The sequence below is a fragment of the Danio rerio genome, chromosome 24 (genome assembly GCF_052040795.2).
Source record: "Danio rerio strain M-AB ecotype USA chromosome 24, GRCz13ab, whole genome shotgun sequence".
In the NCBI taxonomy this organism is placed as follows: Eukaryota; Metazoa; Chordata; class Actinopteri; order Cypriniformes; family Danionidae; genus Danio; species Danio rerio.
The window spans coordinates 250660-276248 of record NC_141044.1 but is presented as its reverse complement, the minus strand read 5'-3'; the positions used below and the strand labels follow the sequence as shown (position 1 = coordinate 276248).

At 40.2% G+C, this 25589-nt stretch overlaps 1 protein-coding gene across 1 annotated transcript; it reads right to left on the bottom strand.

Annotated features, from left to right (window-relative positions):
- Positions 1–1553: 1553 nt before the first annotated feature.
- lancl2 (LanC lantibiotic synthetase component C-like 2 (bacterial)) lies at positions 1554–23900 on the bottom strand. The gene is given in 10 exon segments (NM_001083003.2): positions 1554–3218; positions 5120–5192; positions 5548–5724; positions 7293–7475; positions 11522–11668; positions 15714–15861; positions 16138–16345; positions 17922–18039; positions 20731–21077; positions 23607–23900. Coding segments are annotated over 9 exon segments (1308 nt in total). The 5' UTR covers positions 20908–21077; positions 23607–23900; the 3' UTR covers positions 1554–3141.
- Positions 23901–25589: the final 1689 nt, after the last annotated feature.

Genomic DNA, 25589 nt, shown 5'->3' with positions numbered 1-25589 from the left:
CATCTCCATCTCTGAGGTGTCAGTGTTGTTAAAGAAACACTACAGTATTTAATATAAAGCACTGTAGTATTAGTATAGTCATCATGTGGGTGTCTGACAGCAGAAAATAGATCTAGCAGCAGATCTTGCAAACGCTGTTACTCTTTACTTGGGAATTTGTTTGAGGATATGCGTTTATCACATTCTGACTCAAATGCCTGATTATTGACTGTTAAATGACTATAATTAAATGAAAGAATCTTAAGAATAAAATACGATGTGTTCTTTGGAAGAGTGCACTTGATGCACGATATAGTCATTCTGCCGTTATATAATGAGTATAAATTGGTCTTATAATAACAATAATATCATTTAATGCATTATATTTTGGTGCAATATAGATCCTACATATAACCTATGTATGATATAGTCTCTGGCCTGTCAGACACATATCAGTGAAATCACGTTTTAAAAACAATAATATGAGGAAAATGCATAAAATTGTGATCAAAACTGTAAATGAGCGCATAGTCTGTAATAATTCAGATCCTGTACCTGTTAGAAAAATAGGCACAAAGAAATGAAAATGGCTTCATTTACTCACCATCAGAGCTGCGAGAGACATCCCATCATCAGCAGATCTTTAATGTAAACTCAGAACATGCAAGTCCAGAGCTGCCGTCACTTTGAGAGTCAAAAATTAGATACAAGCAACACATATATAATCCCCACCACCACATCTGACACCTCACCAGCTCTACACAACCAAATCTGACAATAAACACTGATGGGCGGAGTTGAGAGGAGAGAGGAAAATGACCTCAGCCAATCAGAGTCAGAGCATCTGCATATAAGGTTTACACTTGCTCAGTGTTTTAAAGACTGAATGCACCAGTCTGAATTAGAATAAGATACGACCTAAACACTCACTGTCCAACTGCTCATCTCAGACTGGTGTCTTGAACATGATGATGAGTTCACTGTACTCAAATGGCCTCCACAGTCACCAGAGCTCAATCCAATAGAGCAGCTTTGGGATGTGGTGGAACGGGAGATTGGCATCATGGATGTGCAGCCGACAAATCTGCAGCAACTGTGTGATGCTATCATGACAATATGGAGCAAAATCTCTGAGGAATATTTCCAGTAGCTTGCTGAATCTACAACACCAAGGATTGAGGCAGATGTGAAGGCAAAAGGGTCCAACCCAGTACTAGTGAGGTGTACCTAATAAAGTGGCCGGTTAGTGCATAAGAATCGGGAAAAGTTGTAAAGTAAGAAATATTGAAATATCACAATCCTCAACAACAACATCACATGCATTTGCAGTATGGTGCAGGCCTAATAGAAACCCTATATAAGGAACTGATCAGTATTAACAGGTTTATTGACAGCATTATTCCCTGTGATCCGCAGCCTCAAACCCTGAGGAGATCCACCAATAAATCAACACAAGTGCCCAGTTTAATACTGTCACACCATTTTACTCCACCACCAACCCAGTTTTCATCTATAAACCCAGTGTGCATTTAGGAAAGGTCTTGTGCACGAGGTGAAGAACGCACCGCACCCAGTTCAGAAAAAGCCCAGTTTATTGTGACATTCAGAAGTGACATTATTAGCCTGAGGAAACAATATTTACCAGAGCAGCTCAATCTCTCTGCACTCTCTCCCTCATCGAGACACATGGCCACTGGAACAAAACACTCACACACACACACACACACACACACACACACACACACACACACACACACACACACACAATCACACACACAATCACACACACACACACACACACACACACACACACACACACACACACACACACACACTACACATATTGGCAAACAAACCATTTGGGATGCTGGATAAACTGACCAAAAGACACACACACACACCGTCATCATGCAAAGACAACACAGACAGATATAGACGAACACACAATCATAGGCACTGCTACACAACAGGCATGCAAACACTGGAAACTTGAAGAGCTGCAAAGACAAACTACATGTCATATATTAGCATCATCCAGTCTTAAAGGGTCAGTTCACGCAGAAATGAACATTCCGTCATCATTTACTCACTCTTTACCTGTTTCAAACATTGACTTTTATGGTATTTGTTTTTCCTACTATGGAAGTCAATGGTTACAGGTTTCCAACATTCTTCAAAATATCTTCTTTTGGGTTCAACAGAAGAAAGAAACTCATAAAGGTTTGGAAACACTTGAGGAAGAGTAATATAGTATATTTTATTTTGGCGTGAACAACCCATTTAAAGAGAAAGTTCATTCATAAATAAAAATCTATTCGTTTCTTTGAGTACATTTGTACTTTTTGGGGAACTATCACTTTAAATGAACAGTTCACTCAAAAATGAAGATTTATAAGTTTCTTTCTTCTGTTAACCACAAAAGAAGATATTTAGAAGAATGTTGGAAACCTGTAACCATTGACTTCTATAATGGGAAAAACAAATATTATGGAAGTCAATGGTTACCGGCTTCCAACATGCTTCAAAATATCTTCTTTTGAACTAATCAAGGTTTGGAAACACTTGAGGGAGAGTAAAATATGGAGTATGTTTTATTTTGTGGTGAACTAACCCTTTAAATAAACAATTCACTCAAAAAAATGAAAGTGTTTTTTCAACCATTGACTTCTATAATGGGACAAACAAATACTATGAAAGTCAATGGTTACCGGTTTCCAACATTCTTCAAAATATCTTCGTTTTTGTTTAACAGAAGACATTGAGAGCGTGTCAACAGTGAGTACATTTGTATTTTTTGTGAACTAACCCCTATTCTTCTGTCGAACACTAATGACAGTATTTTGAAGCATGATGGAAACCTGTAACCATCGACTTATATAACAGGAAAAACAAATACTATGGAAGTCAATGAATACAGCTTTGCAGCATTCTTCAAAATATCTTCATTTGTGTTGGACAGAAGAAAGAAACAGCATCTTCACTATTGTGTCCCTTTAAACACCACGAGGACAGAACTCAAGGCAGCGCTGTCGGAACTTATAGGCTGAATGTTGTTGATTTTTTGCATCCACATTGACAGAGAATCCTTTTGTTGGGTTTAAAGGGTCCATAGAGGGTCCGTGGAGTCCAATGTGTGCAGTAAGAGAGACGCCAGTGCTGCTCTCAGAGCTGGAAAGCTGGAAAACAGGAGACTTCAGGCTGGAGGACGTCTGAGAGATAGTGGATGGCTCCAGCCATACCTGCACACACACACACACAATTGTGATTGTTTTGTGTGTGTGTGTGTGTGTGTGTGTGTGTGTGAACCATCCTCATCTACTGACTACAGAGTAAGCAGCAGGAGACTCTCAGCTCAGCGACCAATCAGAGCGAGGCTTTTAATGAGACAGCGAGTGCAGGCAGCAGGTTGCCATGACAACAGTAAGCTGCAGCAGTACAGATGCGGCTCAGTGAGTCTGACACACTGACCATCAGCCTGACTTTCTCCAGCACTCCACATCTCTCACATGAGCCCTTTATGGCTGTTCGATTATATTAAAGCTCTGGTGAAATGAAAATAAAGATGTTCAGATGTTAATGTTAAGAATATCTATAATCTAGTGTCTCTGAAACGGTGACAAAGCTCACATGTAGCAGATATAAAGCTGATAAGAGCATCTGCAGTCTGTCTCCTTAATGCATCAGTGATGTTTCTATCGTCTCATACTTTGGTTTCTCATCAAATCTTCTGACCAATCAAATGCTCTCTAGTGTCTGACATGCCCCGCCCCCTTCTTTTCATTGGCTGTTCATTTGATGCGCTTGAGCTCAAGCACTCCCTATGGCAGAGCTGTGAAGCTAAACACAGCACTATATAAAAGAGGAGGAGCTAATCTTTGCCCCGCCCTCTTCGTGTTTCAGTTCAAAACGTTGAATAAAAACACAGATTTCAGAGCAGTTCAGCAGAGCTGTAATCATCATTATAAAGCATCACGAAGTGCTCTAGAGCTGGACTCACCACTGCATATTTCAGCTTTATTTTAAATCATCCATATTTAATCAATAGAGCTTTACAAGTGCTGTCATGCAGTAAAGAGTTTCATCATCAGAGACTGTTCCACAGTAAATATTTAACAAATTAATATTTAAAACACTGAATGCTTTATTTGTTCACTCATTTAGATAGGCGGTTATTGTTGGATCATCAGTTTGGGGTCATTAAAGGAACGTGTTTCCATAAATATACTAATTAATTTGATCAAAGCAAGGACTTTTCTATTGCAAAACAGACAGAGCTCTAAATATAAACAAGATGGCTTTTAATTAAAGTTTATTTTTACTTTGTCATATAAGCTAATATTGATATTTTAGAAACCATATAACAGTACAATATAAGAGGAATTATTCGATATAAGGCAGACAGAAAAAGCACAGCAGTGATGTGTGCCTGAATCTGATGATGTAGACTGAAGACTTCAATACAGCACAAATGAGCTTTGAGAGACACTAAATAAACTGTTTTAACTCTAGGACAAACACCTAACCTCCATTACAGCACTTTAACATCTTTATTGCACTGGGAAAAATGCTTAAAGTCTGAAAATAATGTTTTTTTTAAGAGTTTTTGTTTTGTTTCAAGTCCAAATATCTGGAGATGCTTAAATCAGTAAGCATTTTCTAGACAAGCAAAACATGTAGTCTTGTTTTCAGAAATAATCTGCCAAAATGAAGAGAGTTTTTCCTTAAACCAAGCAAAATAATCTGCTAATGGAGCAAGCAAAATCATCTTATGACAAAAGGAAAAACAAGATTATTGTGCTCACCCCATTGGCAGAATGTGTAGATATTTGGACTGAAACAAGACAAAAAACTAAGTAAGAAAAGCACTGTTTGCAGTGTAGATGAGCATTAATACATAATCTGCCATTGGGGTAAGCAGAATACTCTTATTTATGATTTTTTACTCCATTGTCAGATTATTTAGCTTGTTTCAAGGAAAACTCACATCATTTGAACATTATTTTAACTTGCCTAGACAATGCTTCCTGATTATTTCAATATTTGGACCAAAAACAGGACAAACTGCAGATATATCGTGCACTAAGAAACATGTAAGGGGGCTCTCTTATGTTATTTTATTAAATTAATCTAATAAATGTACCTTCAAAAAGTGAGTACGGCCGGTCAGGAATGCGGCAGCCGTGGGTCCCGTAATCCAGACACCATTCAGCAAACTACAGACAAAACAAAGCAATGATCAATAAAGCACAGGGTTTATGTGCTGCTTCACTACTGAGGAACATTCTCCCACCTTCATTCATTTCCTCAGAGATTTTACTTCAGGATTATTGACTTGTGCATGGTCTTACACTGCTTTTATATCATTACCTCTGTGCAGTAAGAGAATTTGGCGATATCAGTTATTATAAGAGATGAATAATGTGCAGCGCTGCATCAGCACACGTGTGCAGTAACTGTGTTGTGCTCAGGGATGCTTCATTGCTGCAGACTCCTGTCAGCTGTTGCTGGTGGAGGGGGAACGTGAGTGAATGAGCTGTGTGCAGATGTGTGTACGCTCTCCGTGTTCACCTTGCAGGCGCGGTGCAGGTGTTTTCTGTCGCGTGTGCAGCGGTAGAGCGCCAGGAAAGCGTATGCGTTTCCAGCCGTGCCGTGGCAGAGCCCGTAACCCTTCCTCAGTAAACCCCTCTGCCAGATCAGCTCTCCACACTCCAGAGCGTCACGCAGGTACTTCTCATCCTTGAAGACCTGCAGACACAGCAGATGAACAGTAAACATGCATTACAGTAATAATCCCTGATCATCCCACTGTGTGCTCACTACAGTCACAACTGCACTACAGCACACTTCCACACTGCAACATAACCTTCAGTACTCTGAGTGTCTGAGAGCGTTTCTGCTCCACATATCCAAACATTCTGAACTCAAGCAGCACTGGACCTGCAAGCAGAAAGCTCTGCTGTGTTTAAAGAAACTATATGTATATATATATATGGTGGCACGGTGGCTCAGTGGTTAGCACTGTGTAAGAAGCTCTCTGGTTTGAGTCTCGGCTGGGTCAGTTTGTATCAGTTTTCAGTTTCTGTGTGGAGTTTGCATGTTCTCACCATGTTAGTGTGTGTTTTCTCCGGGTGCTCCGGTTTCCCCCACAGTCCAAACACATGCGCTATAGGGGAATTGATCAACTAAATTGGCCGTAGTGTAAGAGTGTGTGTGAGAATGAGTGTGTATGGGTGTTTCCCAGTACTGGGTTGCAGCTGGAAGGGCATCCGTTGCGTAAAACATAGTGTATCCTTTTTCTGACATACTTTGGAACTGAGCGTGTGTGTGTGTGTGAGAGAGAACGTGTGTGTTAGTGTGTGTGTGTGCAGAAGCGGTCGGCTGTCGTCATTAGTCTGTGGTGTAAAAGTCAAATTAATTAAATGTCAAAATTTAACAGATGCTCAATAGTGTCAGTCAGGCCTGCGGCAGTGCAACACACACACACACACACACACACACACACACACACACACACACACACACACACACACACACACACAGACTGAAGCAGAAGCAGCATGTGTGCACATCATGCTGTTATATAAAATAAAGACATTACGAGTGTGGAGGAATGTAACATTCTCTTATACACACACACACACACACACACACACACACACACACACACACCTCTATATATGTAACACTGTATGGTAAATTATGACTTTAATAATAACTGGTAATTTTATTCTATTGTTTTAAATGTCAATATGTATATTTGTATATTTTTTATTGTAAAAGATGATATTATTGGTGCAACGACAAACGCGAGTCTCCCCGTGACCACCAGATGTCAGTGTGAGCTGCTGAATGAGGAGAGAGAGAGAGCGTGCAAAGAACCATGACAGAGAAAACACTGAGTGTGTGTGTGATTGTGCATGCGTGCTAGTGTGTGTGTGTCTCTATGCATGTTTGTTTGTGTTTATGCATGTGTATGCATGTGTTTATAGATGTGTACGCATGTGTGTTTGTGTGTGTGCACGCATTTGTGTGCTTGTGTATACATGTGTGTTTATGCATGTGTATTTGTGTTTTTATGTGTGTGTGTGTGTGTGTATACATGTGTGTTTGTGTGTTTATGCATGTGTGTGTGTACATGAGTGTGCGTTTGTGTCTTTGTTCATGCATAAGTGTGTTTGTGTTCAGGCAGGTGTATGCATGTGTGTTTATGTGTTTGTATGTATTTGCGTTTTGTGTGTTTATGCATGTGTGTGTTTGTGTGTTCATGCATGTGTGTGCGTCTGAGCATATGTGTGTGTTTCTGTGTGTGTCACCGTGTGTGCCATGATGAGCATATGCAGCACTCCCGGAGCTCCGTGACACCAGTGCACCAGCCGGTCGCTCTCGTTGCTGAGGGATGATGGGTAATTGCCGGAGCGGAACTTCTTGTGCCGCAGATAATCCACACTGGGCCGAACCAGCTCGCTCAGCAGATCCGGATGGAGTTTAGCACTCGGCTGTGGACACAGATGTTCATTTATATCAAACACACACACACACACACATTTGTTTTATCATGGATTTAATTATGAACGTAAAATAAAAATGTATAAATATGCTAAACTGTCAGCCAATCACTTTCCTTCAGTCTACAATTAGCCACGCCTATTCTGTGCTGTAATGAGAGAGTCAAAGAGGAACTAAACATTAGTTATAAATTATGTTTTCTTATATGTAAAGATCTTGATAAGATTAAAAACAGAATGAGTAAGGCCCTGACGATCATTAATAGATGATAAAAACACGACTGCTAATAACTATATAATCATAATTAAACAGTTTTGACTAAATATTTTGTATTATATTCATGCATTAACATGAACATTAATAAACATGATCAGCATTTACTGTTAGCTAATGTTGATGTATAATGTATGAGTGTAACATGATTAGGAAGTGCTGCTGTCAATATTTACAGCTTTCAGCACAAACCCGCAGCTAATGATGCACTTAAACAGCTGATTTCTGTCCACTTCTACACTTATTCACATCAATATTTATTAAACTGACCGCACTAATTCCTCTTCATGGGACTTTATGACTGAAACAAAATACGCTGTTTTCCACGATCTGGCAACCCGGAGTGCTGAAATAGAGTTGGCTAAACTGGCAGTGGGCTGGTTATAGAGTCCAAAACAAAGACAGGCATTCTGACACTGAACCCACATTCTCAAAGCAGGACAACTGACGTTAGCATCGCTTCTCAGATAAACAAACATGCATTAGCCTGATTCTGAACATCTGCAATAGGGCTGCACAATACATCACTTCAGCATCGATATCGCAATGTGCGCATCTGCAATAGCCACATCGCAAACATTTGCAATGTTAAATCTAGATTATAGTTGAGCAGGAGATACAGAATTGTGTTTAATCACTTTATTTATACAGAACTTACCCAAGTTATGCAACAACAAAATTGTTTTACTTAGAATTTTTGTCTGTTTCAAGCCAAATATCCACATTTTAAAGCAAATATAATTCTGATAATGTTGCTTGCTTTAAGAGAAAAACTCTTAATTTTACCTTATTTCATCTGAATTTTAAAACAAAACAATATTTTCACATGATCTAAGAATTTTATTTGAGATATTTGGACTAGAAATGAGACAACACAAGCATTATTTGCATTGTAATTATTCTACATCTGTACCTGAATACTGTTAGACTCCCCAGAAAACTGTCAAATAGAGCGATTAATCTATCATATGAAACTGTATTTACGCAGAAAAATTAAATATCGCAATATCAGATTTTTCCAGTATAGTGCAGCTCTAATCTGCAAACACATCATGTTATTTTTATGCTTTAGAAGACCCTAAAACTTACATCCTTGAATAAAGTGCTGTATAAGCAGAATAAAGTGCTTTGTGAACTGCTGTTTTCTCAGTTTCTGCTGTGTTTATTGTGATAATGAGTGCAGAATCATCTTAACACTGCTCTGAGACGTCCACTAACAGTACAGCACCATTTCACACGTCAACCCAGCCTCAAGCGAAGAACAAAAGACACGTTGCTCAGAGAATATCAGGCGCTGCAGTCACTGCATGTCCTTCAGTATCTGTAGAATGTGTTATTCTTGCGGATGCTACACTAGAGCCATCTGGACAGCCGAGCGCTGCGCTTGACACATGACAGACTTTAGAGAACAGAAGAGCGAAAACCCAGAAGCCAAACACAAAGAGAAATCTCCCCCCAATGCACCACAACAGACGTTCTTCTGCTCCATTATTCAGATGTGTGTATGAGGGAGCTGGGTTTAACCCTGACGCTCTGCTCTATTACCGCAATTACATCATAATCCTCCAGGGTTCGATTCTCCACATCCAGCTGTCATTCAGCAGCTCTGCGTCTCGGTTTATTTCCTGCCGCGTGCACCATCCCCTGCGCTTTTATTACTCAGCATGAAGAATGAGGTGTTTGAGCGCTCTCGCCTCCTGCCTTCAGTGTAAAGTGTGCACATGCTCCATGCAGACCAGGCTGATAGAGGAGTGACTGCATATGGGCTCTTCATGAAGCCTTCAGTGCAGCCGGAGGATTAACATGCTGCTCTTATCTACAATTATTTAAATCAAGAAGCATTCTCTAGACGAGCACAGATATTGTGCTGCTTTCAGAAATAATGAGTCAAAATGAAGAGAGTTGTATTTAGATTAGCGGATGCACCGGCGTGTGTTTCTCTGATCTAGGTTTGCGTCTCTGCAGGTCAGAGAATGTCATCGATTCTGTTTACGGATCAACATCTTAAAGGTCAGGATCAGTTATTGATCATCCCTGCGGAGTCTAATCAATCCCGCAGCCGACCGCTGCTCACTCCAGCTGATAGAAGAGAGAGCTGCGCTTATTCTGAAGCAGTGTTTCAGCAGATTCAGCACACTGCTGTTCATTCAAAGAAAACGCTTCCTGACTGAAATATTGTGAGACTGTGATCTATAACTGCTTTCAGGACAGTATATTAAAGGCACCGAGCGCTCAGGAACAGCCTATTAGCATGTGCTGTGGTCTGAGCATCATTAGCAGACGCGGAGCTGCTGTGAATCCTGACAGAGACACCAGTGTTCAGTGTCTTCAGTTCAAGCCCTCGCTCTAATGCAGGTCTGGGTGTGTGTGTGTGTGTGTGTGTGTGTGTGTGTGTGTGTGTGTGACACATTTACACTATTACAACCCCACATTAGTGCTGGCCAACGTATTAAATATTCATTACCAATCAGCATATAAATATTCAACAAGTAAATATAATATATTGACGGTAAAAACAATATTTGGAATGACTTTGGAGGATTTTATTACTAATAAAGCTTGTTATTAATTATTGGTTTATATGTTTATTATAGTTTTTCACAATAATAGATTTATTCATATTATACTTTTTTAAATATATATTTATAAAGGATTAATTTTAGTCTTGTTTTTCTGCTGCTGTAATGTCATTCCCACTGTAATGAGTAAAACTAAAAACAATCATCAATCTGCTTAAAGCTCATTAGGAGCAGCTGTAATTGGTAATTAGGCACCTGCAGAGCAGCTTTAAGGCCTCTCAATCACCAAATGAACTTCTAATTTCCACCAAGAAACTTTGGGATCAACCCCACAAGCGTAACTCCAGATTAAATGCTGTTAATGAAATGATAATAATGCAATCATTGTGGAAACGAGAGATACAGCACATCTATAGATAAAGAATTAAACAGTTCCAGTGCTGACGTTTTAGGGTAATTATGCATTAATGCAATTCCTACAGCATCATCATCAGTCCATTAACAAATCATGAGCAGAACAGAACAACCCAGGCTCACTGGAAACACCTGCTTCAGTCTACTGGTGCTTCAGTATACGTTTGACTGCAGTTTGTAGGTAGAATGAACATTAGGGGGCAGTATAGGACATCTTTTGTTGCTTTTTGCACTAATGATTTTCATACGGACATATTATCCCTGATTAAAGGATTGTTTTTGTGCTGTTCTTTGTACAGCAACTAATAAATACAAACTTTAAACAACGTAACGCTGTCAGTGGTTTGTAGCGAATACGTTTGTCACTGATTTATCTCCATTTGGGCAACTTCTCTGGCGTGGTGAGTTTGCTCGCAACTCAATTTGTACAGTGTTGTAGAGCGCTTTTAAAAACACTACTGGTTTGGTTTAGGGAAGGGTGTAGTTCAGTGATTCGCTTGTTGATCTGTATGACAATTTCTGCATTCGTGTCTGAAATATACAACAAAACGTTTCCTAAGTAACGCATTTCAGATTTGCAAAATGTAAACAGCGCCCTCTAGTGGACCTGGCATCTGAATTGTCCAACAAAAATGCACCCTTAAGTAATGCATTTCATTCACAAAATGTAAACAGCGCCCTCTAGTGGACTTGGCATCTGAAACATGCAACAGAACGTTCCTGTAGCAATGCATTTTACAGTTTCACAAGTGTTGGCTGAGGAATGCATTCCTAGTGAGCCTTGGCTGGAATGGAAACACAGCTAATTGAAAACTTAAGAAAACACACACCTGCATGAGCATGTAGTATATCCCGGCCAGGCCGTGAGCGGCTCCAACATACTGCTTCTTGTGCCACTCGTACAGCAGCGGGCATCGCTCGCTCTTCTTCTCCTCTTTAGACAAGTTCTTCCCCGACTCCACAATGGCCGTCACCACCTGAGAACAGCAGAACACACTGGGCTCAGGTATTTTATAGAACATTAGGAAAGAAAATTACATTTCAAAACATTTAATCTATATTTGTGCCTACATTTTGTTTATTATAGCTTTTAAAACTTGCCTTTTTTTAAAGAAAGGTTGTGCTAGTAAAAATATATGAATATAACTAGAGTTTGCTTGTTTTGACACATTATTTACAATACATGGCTAAGAAATAACAATGGGCAAGTAAAAAAATCCACTGGTTATTACACAAAATTATTAGCATTTTGCCCTGTGAAAGTCTGAAATTTCATTGATAATGGTCTTTAAAAGGTCTTACAAATGTCTTAAATTTAATAAGATGAAACCTGCAGAAAGCCTGTTTTTACCCAGACATTGAAAAAGAATATATTTAAGAGCAGCAATCACAATACTGTCAAACCGTGGTATTTTTATCCAGGTTATCACACCGTCAGAATCTTATACCGGCCCATGCCTAGTTTGGGACAGTAAATAACTGCATATCAATAATATAAATAACTGAATAACTCCTCTAACATGCATGAAGAACACTGGGGAGGGTAAATAAGTGCACATATTTGATGAAAAACAAACTAAAGCCCAAATCGAAAACACAAACAAAAACTCAAAGTAAATAAATAAATCTAGAAGTCAACAAGACAAACCCCAAACTCAGAACTAAACAAACACAAATTCAGAGTTAAACAAATGCCTAAATCAAATAGCAGAATAAAAATGCAGCCCATGCATGGAAGAAGCAAAGATGAAAACATAAAGGACCTGATTTGATTTGTAAATGAAATGAAGCGAAATGAGATGAGATGAGATGAGATGAGATGCCGCCCACAACCCATCAATCTCCAGATCAAAGAGAACAACCCATGAACTGACCACTACAGCACACACACACACACACACATGCACACTACACCACACCCACAATCTTACACACACACACACACACACACAGAAGCAGAAGACACTCAATAAAGAGGAGAAATGAGTGCAGTTAGAGGCCGTATAGTCTGATGTGAGGCCTGACTCGGGCTGAGTGATCGCATTGCAGCTAATGATGCCGAGTCGATGAGTCCTGCATTCAGCTGTAGATCAGGACTGAGCTCAGATCAGCAGAAACTGCCCCATCACCACACTGCAGATCCAAACTCACTCTTCACTACGCTATACACACACACACACCAACAACAGCACGCGTCTGCATCAATAATACAGCTCAGTCCCACAGACGCTCATCATACCACACTCAACCTGGAGCCCTGCATATTTAAAGAGCTCTATGATCCTCAGCGTGGGCTATATTTACAGTCTACTGCAGTCTTATCAGTGTGTGTGTGTGTGTAGTGTAAACAGTGCACTACCAATGAATGAATACCCTGACGATGCACTTATTCAACCAATAATCAGAAGTGTGGACTCTTGAACACCTTAACATAAGGGGAGGAGCTACTGGTGAAGGGGATGGGCTACTAAGGAAGGGGAGGGGTTGATTGTAAAAAGGAAAAGCTGGTAATACAAGGGGGACTACTGGTAAAGAGGAGAAGGAGCTACTGGTGAAGAGGAGGGGCTGATGTTGAAGAGGAGGGGCTTCTGAGGAAGGGGATGGGTTAAGTGTAAAGAGGAGAAGCTGTTATTAAAGGAGAGATGCTAAAAGAAGGGGAGGAGCTACCAGTGAAGGGGGGGTTGATGATGAAGAGGAGGGGCTACTGAGGAAGGGGAGGAGCTTCTAATGATGAAGAGGAGGAGCTAGTAATAAAGGGTAGAAGCTACTAGTAAAGAGGAGAAGCTGCTGGTGAAGAAGAGGAGGGGCTACTGGTGAAGGGGAGGGGTTGATGATGAAGAGGAGGGGCTACAGAGGAAAAGGAGGAGCTACTGATAATGAAGAGGAAAAGCAGGTAATACGAGGAACTACTAGTGAGGAGGAGAAGCTGCTGTGAAGGAGAAGGAGCTACTGAAGGCTGATTTATACTTCTGCGTCAAACGCTGGCGTAGGCTACGGCGCTGACGCATAGCCCTTCGCCGTGGCCATCGCCGTCACTGACGTGCACCTCTCAAAAAATTTAACTACATGTCGCAACGACGCATAGCGTAAGCTCTGTGATTGGTCGGCTTGGTAGCGCTGACGAGTCTGGGCGGGACCGAGAGCCGTGCGAATGGCGCGAGAGATTGTTTACAAGTGTGGAGTCCCGTGAAGGAGCTCCGGATGGAAAGTTTTGTTCTGTGTTTACCTCATAGTTAAAGTTGTTGCACGTCCGCCAATTCCTGCCTCAAAATGAGCGAGTTTGAGTCACTTGTACATCCCGGAAGTGTTCAGGAAATGCAAAAAAGTAGCGAAGAAACTCGACACAGAGACACATTTACACCTCACTGCCCACTAGCGGTTCGGAAGTGTTAATGCAGACCAGCAGAGACAGCAGCAGAAGTATAAATGCACAGCTACACGCGTTGCCTGCGCCGTGGGTTACGCCGGTCACCTGACGCAGAAGTATAAATCAGGCTTAACAGGAGGAGGAAGAGCTGCTGATGATGAAGAGGAAGAGCTGGTAATATAGGGGAGGAGCTACTAATGAAAGGGAGGGGTTACTGAGGATGGGAAAGGGTTGGTTGTAAAGAGGAGAAGCTGGTAATAAAGGGGAGGAGCTACTAGTGTAGAGGAGGAGGAGCTACTGGTGAAGAAGAGGGGCTGATGATGAAGAGGAGGGGCTACTAAGGAAGGGAAGGAGCTGCTGATGATGAAGAGGAGGAGCTGCTGCTCAGGGAGGGGAAGGAGGTATAAATAAAGGGGAGGGGTTACGGTTGAAGGAGAGGGACTGCATATGAAGGGGCGGGGCTACATATGTGTGAAAAACATATGGACACATGGGAGTGTTTTCCAGCATGTGCCAACTTTTTTAAGTCATACCACAGCATCTCAATTAGGTTTAGGTCAGGACATTGACTAGGCCACTCCAAAGATTTCATTACTTTTTTCTTCAGCTGTTCAGAAGTGCTCTGGATCACTGTGCTGCTGCAGAACCTGAGTTTGCTTCAGCTTGACATGAGACAAGTCTTCATGCCAGTTACTCATTTAATCAAGTATAAATTATTGTAGTAAAGTAAACTGAATCTGATGATTAATTAATAAACAATAGCTAATAAAGACAAACACAACAAATTAATAAGATATTAAATGAAAACCATACTGTCAATATAACTCAAACATTCATCAATCAGCAAAAGCTTAATATTGAAACAGCACTGCTAATAATAACACAGTAAAGATATTAAAGGAAACCTGCAGCTGATGAGCATCCAGTGTTTCTGTGGAGTAACAACAGTTTCATTTGGAGAAGTACAGTATTAGACTGCAAACTCCACACAAGACAATGCGTCAGAAGCCTGCCTGGTCAGCACTGAGACCGTCACTAAAAATAGCCAGAAAAGGAGGAGAGTGTGTGTGTGTGTGTGTGTGTGTGTGTGTGTGTGTGTGTGTGTGTGTGTGTGTGTGTGTGTGTGTGTGTGTGTGTGTGTGTGTGTATTATTTCCATGACTGCAGAGCACGAGTCTTACACTGGCAGATTCTCAAAACAACACATCACACACACACACACACACACACACACACACACACTGATGTACTCACACACAAGCACAATCTCTCGCACACATATTAACATGCACACACTCACACAAACAAACATATACAAGCACTCTCACACATACACACTCTCGCATACACCCACATTTGTCTGTGTTAAGCGTACATCATGCAGCTGTGTGTGTCTGTGAGAGCTGTAAGTCAGAGCGTAGCTCATTAATATACACAACATGATGCAAATATGGTCAATTATGGACCTTCTGGTTGTTTTATGGAGTAATAAATGAGCTTATAAAAGCATTTCTGGAGATTTTTGGAACTTACTGAAGTCATATACCAACTGTGCAGATATCAGAGAACAACGTGAGCTAAACCAGTGCGCCTTAAAAACATCAGTCATATAAATTGAGCAAATGCGATCATGAATACTGTGGAATGAGAGCTGACCTTGGCGATGGTGGCCTCGTCCACTGCGTCAGGAGCGATCTCTCTGTTGACGTACAGCAGGGCGTACAGATACCCGGCCCGACCGTACAGAAGCTCATCAGGAACGTCAGAGTCTGGACTGAGCACTGAACGCTGGAGCTGCAGCAACCTGGAAACCCCAGCGGAGAGAGGAAACTGATGAAGAACACACACGCTGACACGCTGAACTGAGGACTGTACAGCACACACTTTAAACACCACCGCTGCTGTGTTCTGTGCTGATGTTAAACTAAAAAACTTTACTATTGGGCAAAGATTAATCGCATTCAAAGTAAAACTTTTAACATAATAGCATATATTAGTAATGGAATCAAATGTTTCCTCTCATATTTAAGCATTAGCATCAGAAAGTCAGTGAATTAAGAGACGAATGATGAGTTCTCACTTGCTGATGCAGTCCTGGGACTCGGTCTGGTTCTTGAGGTGATGGTGTACGACGGCTCCCACTGCCAGCGGTCCGGCGTCTCCACACAGAAAAGACACCCGGCGCCCGTTCAGGTTCCTCAGGGTGCGCTTGACGTAATCCAGAGAACGCTGCAGATGTGAAACCTCCTGCGTGGCCTGATACAGATGCAGATACAGCAGAGCCACGCCTGCAGAACACACACACACACACACACACACCATACAACACTGATGACACTCACACATACACGGTGTAAATACACTGATCATCAAATCAAACATGTCAAAATCAAACAAGTCATGTGAAATCGAAATATTCAATGCTTAGTTTAGTAGCTCACATTATTCTTAAAGGGACAGCTCACCCGAAATGACTGATAATGTACTCATCCACAGGTCATGCAAGATGTAGGAGACTTTCCTTGTCATACATATAATCAATACTGATTTATGCTTTACCTGAAAGCTGAAAAATGAGCTTTCCACCTATGAATATGTGTCAGCAATTGGCAATATTTGACTGAGACAACTGCTTCAACATCCGCAAATAAAATAAATCTAAATATTGTGAAAATTGCCTTTAAGTATATCAAAATATCAAAATTAAGCTGCTAGCAACACATCTTACTAATCAAAAAATTATTTGATATATTTACAGTAGGACATTTATTAAATATCTTCATGATTTTTGGCATAAAATCTATCACTTTGACCATAAAATATGTTTTTTGGGGGGGCTGTTATATAAAATATAAAGATATCCCTGCAGCATAAAATATTGCTGTCTTGCATTTATTAAATATATATGAATTATTGTATGACCTACATTGTTATTTAATTAAATATAAATATTGTATTACATTTAAATGATATATTAAATTATTTGATACATAAAAAAAAAACTTTAACACAATTACATTTTTGCAAACTGTTCATTTAAATTAACATTTTATTGGGCTAAAACATATATGGTGACTTCATTGACATTGATGATTACATTTTTTAAGCCACAATAACCTAATAACCCACAATAACACCCCGGCAATATTCTAACAAGTTTTATTAACTTTTTACAGTGGGTACAGACTGTGACTGTGGCCTAACCAGAGCCCTGACTTAAACCCAATTGAGCATATATATATATATATATATATATATATATATATATATATATATATATATATATATATATATAAAATAAAAATATATAATAATATATATAATAATATATTATATTATTATTATCCCCCCTTTTAATTTGTTTTTCTTTTTTTAATTATTTCCCAAATTATGTTACACAGATTGAGGAAATGTTCACAGTATGTCTGATAATATTTGTTCTTTTGGAGAAAGTCTGATTTGTTTTATTTTAGCTAGAATAAAAGCAGTTTTTAATTCTTTAAACACCATTTTAAGGTCAATATTATTTGCCTCTTTAAGCTATATATTTTTTTAGATAATCTACGGAACAAACCATCATTATACAATAACTTGCCTAATTACCCTAACCTGCCTAGTTACCCTAATTAAGCCTTTAAATGTCAGGGGGCTAATAATTCTGACTTTAATTGTATATATACATATATATAGTGTATACAAGCCAACTCTGGATTTTCTGGATATATATATTTTTTTTTTTTTAATGTTATGTTCAGTACTACAGTTTAGACAAATAAATGAGCATGTTTTATTAAATGGGAAACTATTTAGTATTCTGCCCTCTGAAAGTGCCAGATAAAGTCCATAAAGCCGGCTTAATCTCACCTGTCCAGCCTGTATAGGTGGAAAAATCGTGTGGATCTGCAGTTTTCAGGCCCTCCTCCATCTGTTGGAGAAGATCTTTAATCTTGCTTTGCACTTTCTTCTGAAAGGCGTCGCTGATCTGTTTCCAGAAAAAGAAAAGAGGAGAGTTGGTATGTGGGCTTCCAAGCTTCACTGGCAAAGAGCTGTTTCACTAATTAGTGCAGATTAAGAAACACTGGCACTGAGAACCGAACGGCATTAGCTCAAACACAGAATGCAAAACCCATGTGGGCCAAACACAGAGCCCTGGGGAATCTCCAGCATACATGTACAGCATTACACATTAAAATCAAAGAATTTGAAGCATCTATGCATGCATGCGGTTAGATTTTAGGGTCTGTGACATACAGATGTACACTTCTATTCAAATTATTGTTGCATTTATTTGCTCAAGCTTTTATCATAATTAACTATTACAACGATATTGACCCAAGCTGCAAAAATGATGACTTATACAGGTGTAATGACCGAAAATACTATTTGTACATACATAATCAGAGCAAGTAAATGTTTTAAACAAATTCAATTGCAAACAGGTAAATGTTGACAATACAGTCTTGTTCATCTGGAATAACTCTTTATTAAAAGTAACAGGTTTTTAAGATGGAATCTCTGTATGACAGGACTGTCAATTATTAAACAAAAGCATTGAAACTCTAATTCTGGTCACAATGTTAGGCTGCAAATATGTAAATGCAGAAAATAACTGAACAAATAGGAAAACTATAAGTTAAGAATGGTTTTGGAATTGCATCATGAGCCCAAAATCTGAATCGGATTGGATCGTGAAGTCTCTAAAGTTTCCCACCACTAAAATGAAGACAAGTTCAGCAGATGGCTTGAATAGCTCTATTCAGAAATAATGATTTCATTTAGACTGATGAGGGATCATTCTGGAGGTGAATCACGCATTAAATATGACACATTATTATATTAAACTATTTAAATAAACAGTGCTTTAGGGTTTTCTGGGTCAGCTATAGTCTTATAATGAAGCTGTGTTCCTGCAGAGAGGATGACTGACAGCTGAGGGACGCATATAAGAGACGCTGCTGAACCACAAGACATGAGGAGTCCAGCATGACGAATAACCAAGAGAACACAGAGAAATCAGCACTCACAGAGAGGAAAAATACAAACAAACCTTCGACAGTGGATAAAGCAGAGAGAGATGGTTTAAAGGAGACCTGTTCTGCCTGTTTTTGCAAGTTGTAAAATGCATCTCTGCTGTCTCCAGAGTGTGTGTGTGACGTTTGAGCCGGGAATACACACAGATAATGCTGTATGACTCTCTGAATCTGACCCTTTCAGGCTTTGATCCTAATTGTGGTGTTTTGGTTTTTGGTCGCTTTAAATGCAAATGAGATTGTGCTCTTTTTTTTAGAAGAGCAGCTACAGATAAACCAAAGTGTCAGATGTGAAACAGCAGTGTGTGTGTGTTGTGAGTGCTGGTCAGGTGTGTGTGTGATTGATGCTTCTGTCAGTCTATGTGGCTCCTGTCGCTGTTCATCTAGAACTCCACATCTATAATCCTCTTAGTCTATGCTGACATTATCTTCTTCAGCTCAAACACTCTAATGGCTAATGGACAGACGGCTGCTTCTCACTCAGGGCTGCTGAACATGCTAATGAGATGGCCACTAGTGGGCGGGGCTTTCCCCCTCTGATGACACGTGCAAAGGGAGAATGTCAATCACAGTGTTCCTGCATCAAGTCTGATTAGAGCAAATAGAAAGACTTCATCTTTGTTTTGTTTTGTTTTTTATAATTTATCTTTAACATTTTGATTATTTTTCCAACTGAAACACAACGCAATTAATCACACATTGAGTAGAAAACCTAACTTTACCATCATTATATCAAAGGAGGAGTAAAGTGTGTGTTCGGCACGTCTAATGTGTAAAAATGCATATTACAAACTGCAAAGAAATTTTGGGAGAAAAATCAGAGAGAACCTGACGTTAAATATCACTTTCACTTCAGTCTGATGACACTAAGGATGGGTGGTGCTTTATTTTTGTGCTGCTATGTTTTATTTAATGCATATTTGATGAATAAATGATTGATTTCATATATAAATTACAGCTCTCAAAGTTTAAAATAGCAGTAAATAAACAGCGAGCACACAATATCTGTTAATAAAAGCTTCTGTTTAAGCTGAATTAATGACTCCGTCCCACTGTTTATGAGTATTCTGCTTAAAATACAACAATCAAGACCAATAAACTGTAAATCTAATATTAGCCGCACAATTAATCATCATAATCCTATAATAGACTGCATAATCATTGTGAACGGCCTAATGTCTTTATGATTAATTCGTTTACTCCTCTTTCCATCTCAATACAATCTGGAATGAAACCAAGAAACGAGGCCATAATCAGCAGAGATGAACTGAGTTATTATTCATAATTCAGGTCACCTGAATATCCTTAATAAAGTAATAAAGCACAGCTCATCTGAAGGGATTAAACTGATTATGAAGGATCTAAATAACACTATGATGTGACAAACTGACAGATGAAGACTGATGATTAATATCGAAGTGCAGAATATTGTTGTTATTATTATTATTATTGAGTGTCTGAAGCCACGCCCACCTCTACATTACTGATAACTGATTAATAACTGCACATGCGCAGAGAGAAAACAAACACTGCGCGCGTGTATGTATGTATATGTAGTTTGTTTGTGTCTCAGCTGCGCATGCGTGAACTGTCAACGCTAACACAAACAAACACTCGGTAACGTTAAAGCGCGGTTAACAGACCTTTCCGGTGCGGTCGAAGAGCTCTCCGGTATCTCCGGTGTCCTCCGGGTCTCCGCTGTCCGGGCTCGGAGCCGCTGAAGGCTCGTAATCCGGGAACGGGTTGCTGAAACAGCGCTCCTCCATCTCCGAGTCTGCGCCCGCCACCAGCCTCAGCCGCTTCGACATGCCGTCACCCATCCCGACGGCGGCCCGCCAGGGACACTCGCGCTGCGGACGGACAAACGCGTTTCGCTTTTCCCCTGCACTCAGCGATACTGAATCTGAGCTGGTCCTGATGCTGAAGATGATGATGATGATGCTAATGCTGAAGATCAGGAGCCACTCTGACACAGTTCAGGACTCCAGACCTTATGGAGGAAACACAAATCATCAGACTCAACTTTAAATAAATGTGGTTTAATGTCAGCAAATTCAGACTTTCTCCTTAATAATATAATTCCAGAAAACAAGTCTTTCCACATTCAAAACAATGAAATCATATTAGCAGCTATCAAAGTACAACACTGTTCAGCCAACCAAACAGTGCTGATGTTGTTCTGGAGTCGTGCTACATGTGAATTCAGACCCGATATTTACACTGTGATGAACAATACAGTCATGTCACACGCAGACTCTAGTCAAAACTGAAGCCATGTGTGAATATGAAAGCAACTTTACCTCAATCTAAACTGCAGCACGGTGCCATAACACAAGCTGAGTCCCATGTACACGGCATTTCATCATTAATTATGCACAAATCAATTGTCAGATCCATTCCCCTCCCTGCTGGACTTTAAACCACAATGACCAGAATAAAATAATCTCTATCAGCGTGCATCAAATAACCTGAGCTCTCTTCAAGACATCATTTTGGTAAATATCATTGGCCCAGTTTGATTAAAACATGATAATCAATCATCTTACCTGACACCTCATGAAAAAGGCTGTGCTTTCATCAGATCAGCTGTTAACAAGCGTCTGAAACTGCATCTGTTCTTGTTGAGTGTTTAGGGCTTTGCCTCATGTTTTGATTGTTTAGTATGTGATGTAGGTTGTATTTTATTTAGTATTGACTGTTTTCAGCACTTTATGCAATGTTGTGTTGTAATAAATGTGCAATATAAATAAACTAACTATACGTGAGATGCAGCATGAGAAGCTTCACTCATCATAGCAATAGTGAGCGATCTCTTGTGCTCTGACAGCAGTGTGGGAACGGTGGATGAGGAGAACCAGCTCATTCCCATTGAAGGCACAGGCAATACAGACAGCAGCAAAGCCAAAACCGCTCAAATGTCCAATATACACAAAGGTATAATAAATAACCTGACAGGTATGTTGAGGTGAAACTACATGCACACTCTGGAGACACAAAAGACATATGAAATCTGGAGAGGTGCACTGTAAAACTCAATAAGATGACTGCTTTTTACTTTTACTTTGGTCTCTTATTGCTCCCTGATAGTCAAGTGTTTGTGCTTACTTCAGTCTAGACTGATCCAGTTCCACATATTAAACTCTGCTTGAAATCTAAATGGACCATGTTAATTTTGCTAGCTGAAATCGTTGCCACTATGTGATGAATAATGAATCCGTGCTAGGTAATCTACTGGAAAACACACTGGTGATGTTCAATGAAATCTGACCATCTGCTTCTGGCGGTTTGCATAGCAACAGCATATTAACACCCTCGCTTACTTTAAAGGTGCCATGAAATAAAAATCAAGTATATCTATAAGCTAGAGCACTGACAAAACTCACTTTAACTTTGCAGTTTGTCTCTTCCTCCTAAATGCATCAGTGATGTTTCTGTCATCTTCTCATACTTCAGTTTCTCATCAAATCTCCTGACCAATCAAATGCTCTCTAGTGTCTGACACGCCCCGCCCCCTTCTCTCATTGCCTGTTCATTTGATGAGTTGAGCTCAACCACTCCCACTGGCAGAGCTGTGAGGAAAACACGCAATTGGAAGTTTTTATTTTCTAAATGGGAGGAGCTACTATATGCCCCGCCCTCTCTTAATGATCCAGTTATGATTACGTCAAACATCAAATAAAAATGCACATTTCAGAGCACTGAGCTTTAATTGCCAAGACTTTTATTTTATATGTTGATGAACTAAAACTGAATATTGAGAAGGGGGCGGGGCTTCACCATTCCCTCGTGTAGAACTGTAAGAGGGGCGTGGCTTATTTTACCATTTGTTCTGTTAATATAAAACAATAACAGAAGGTATGAAAGTGTTAAACCAGCAGTGATAAGCCCACATATAAACACTACACTAATGCACTGTCAACATTATAGTGTTTTACACATTGTAAAGTGTATTATACTGTATATATATTGCAGTATTTACAACAATTTGTTAATGAATGCTCCAGCACACTGTTATATTTACTATAGTGAATTAATAAACTGTAATAAAGTATGCTTTAGCTTTTACTATAAGCTCTGGTGTATTGAATTAATTGAAATTATTTATACCAGAATTATTATTCAAATTAAGTTAATTTACTATAGTTATATCACAATAGAATAGAAACTATAAAGAAACAGTACTTTACCCTGGTTAAACACACACACGCATGCTCTGTAGCATCTTATATGGTCTTCAGTATGATGAAAGCATTTCGCTGTGGCGGTAAAACAGTGTAAATGGCGCATTTCAGCCCTTCAGTTGTTCAACAGTACACTAAACACACATTACAGCCAAGCACGCAGTCATCAGAAGCCGGCACAGCTTTACCATGGACAAGTGATGCGCCGCGAGACACACAGAAGCGCTGAATGCGTGCAGATGATGATGAAGAAGCACTGAATGCAGGAGTGTGTGTGTGTGTGTGTGTTCAGCCGATCATGAGGTCTGGAAACAGCAGAAACACAGCAGCATTCTCACCCGCGCCTGCAGCTCTTCATCCCCGCAGAGCTCCAGCATCACTGCGGCGGTTCAGCGCTGATTCCCGGACACAGCAGCCGCGGCCACCGCTCCGCATCTCCGCATGGACTTTCTCTATCACACACACACACACACCGCTCAGTGGACACGGACACACACACTCACTCAGACCCTCACAACCACACACATACACGCACAGCGCTGAGCGAACACACACACACACACACACACAAAGAGCAGATGAGGATGAAGATCAGGTCTCTGCCTCTTTATCAGCGCATGTGTGCAGTATGGAAACAGATGGCGATCCCGCTCCACCATCCGGGATTACACACAAAACAAACCCATAAACCCCCCATCTCTCACTCGCACTGTGTGTGTGTGTGTGTGTGTGTGTGTGTTCGCTCGCGCACACACTTTCATTTGTACACTACACTCTAAGTGCTTTTGTTGTGTTCATTTTTGGGTTAAATTTAATTTGCACTCTTTAACACAGGTTTTCCATTTGACCCAACACTGGGTTAAAGGGTTAGTTTACCCAAAAAAATTAAATCTGTTAAAATCTGTTAAAAATATTCTAAAACTCTGTTAAATACTTGTCCTAATAATGTTCCAGTCATTTACGCATTTAGCTGATGCTGTTATGCCAGAGTCACACAGGGCGTGTCAACGCTGGACAGAGGGCGTGTCTGAAGTTGGGGCTGACACGATCGTCATAGCAGTGTCAGCCAATGAAATTAGTTCGCAATCAGCCAATGTCTGAGCTGGGGTATTTGCATAAAGCAATCTGATTGGCTGACACTTCTATTGGTGCTTGAAAAGTTTATAAAGTCCCAACTTCAGCAGCGAGCAACACCTCTGAAGCGGCGCTGACGGATCCACAATGCAGTTCGGCAACGCCTGATGTAACACATTCCAAGTGAATGGGAAGCGTTGACGCTGACACCCTTTGAACACACAACCGGGGAGTATTTGGAGCTGCTCAAGTGAATCACCTCAGCCATTGTTTTGATGGTAATATCTATGGGATCAGATTCCCGCCATAAGTATTGTGGTCGTGGACAGAAAAATAACGCGACTGTCAATCTCGACTAGTGGACCAATGATGAGGCTGAATTCCGCCTGTGCTTTAAATAAAACTCGCATTGCATCTGTGGGAAACGCAATCGCAGAATGTGTGAACGAGGGTAAGCACACGAAACATTCAAACATGAGCGGGACAACAGATCTTGTCTACACCTAAACGCGCTTTCATTTCTGATTCACGCTCTTTATTTTTCGGTACACAACCACGTTTTTCTTATTCTGCGTTTAGTGTTTGCTTTATAATTTTACATGCGTGTCAATATTTGGATCCAAGCTCTTTATCTTTCGTAACACAACCTCGTTGTTTTGTATTTAGCGTTTAGTTTTCACTTTTCCCGCTGACGAAGCTTTGTTGACAAGGTGACTCCTTCAGAATCAGGTCCATATTGACCATATTTGGATCAGTCATGAATATTAATGAGCTAGCTCTGCTTCAAAACTGCTCTCTCTCTCTCACACAAACACACACTTGGTTAGTTTACGATGAGGAAATGATGCAATAGGAAAGCCCCGCCCCCTGCTCAATATTCTATTTCAGTTGGAAGTACATCATCAAACTGACGGAAGAGTCCGGATCTTCCGGTTAACACACACTTTAATCGTGCCCTATGAAGACAATCTGGGTATACCTAGGCAGAGAGGAGTTATAACACACCATTTCCTTTCAATTTAATAAATAAAACATAGAGATTTTAAATTAAAACTGCAAGAAGGTCTCTGGTTTGAGTCTCGGCTGGTTCAGTTGGTGTTTCTGTGTGGAGTTTGCATGTTCTCCCCGTGTTGGTGTGGGTTTCCTCCGGGTGCTCCGGTTTCCCCCACAGTCCAAACACATGCGCTATAGGGGAACTGATCAACTACACTGGCCGTAGTGAATGAGTGTGTGTGTGTGTGTGTGAA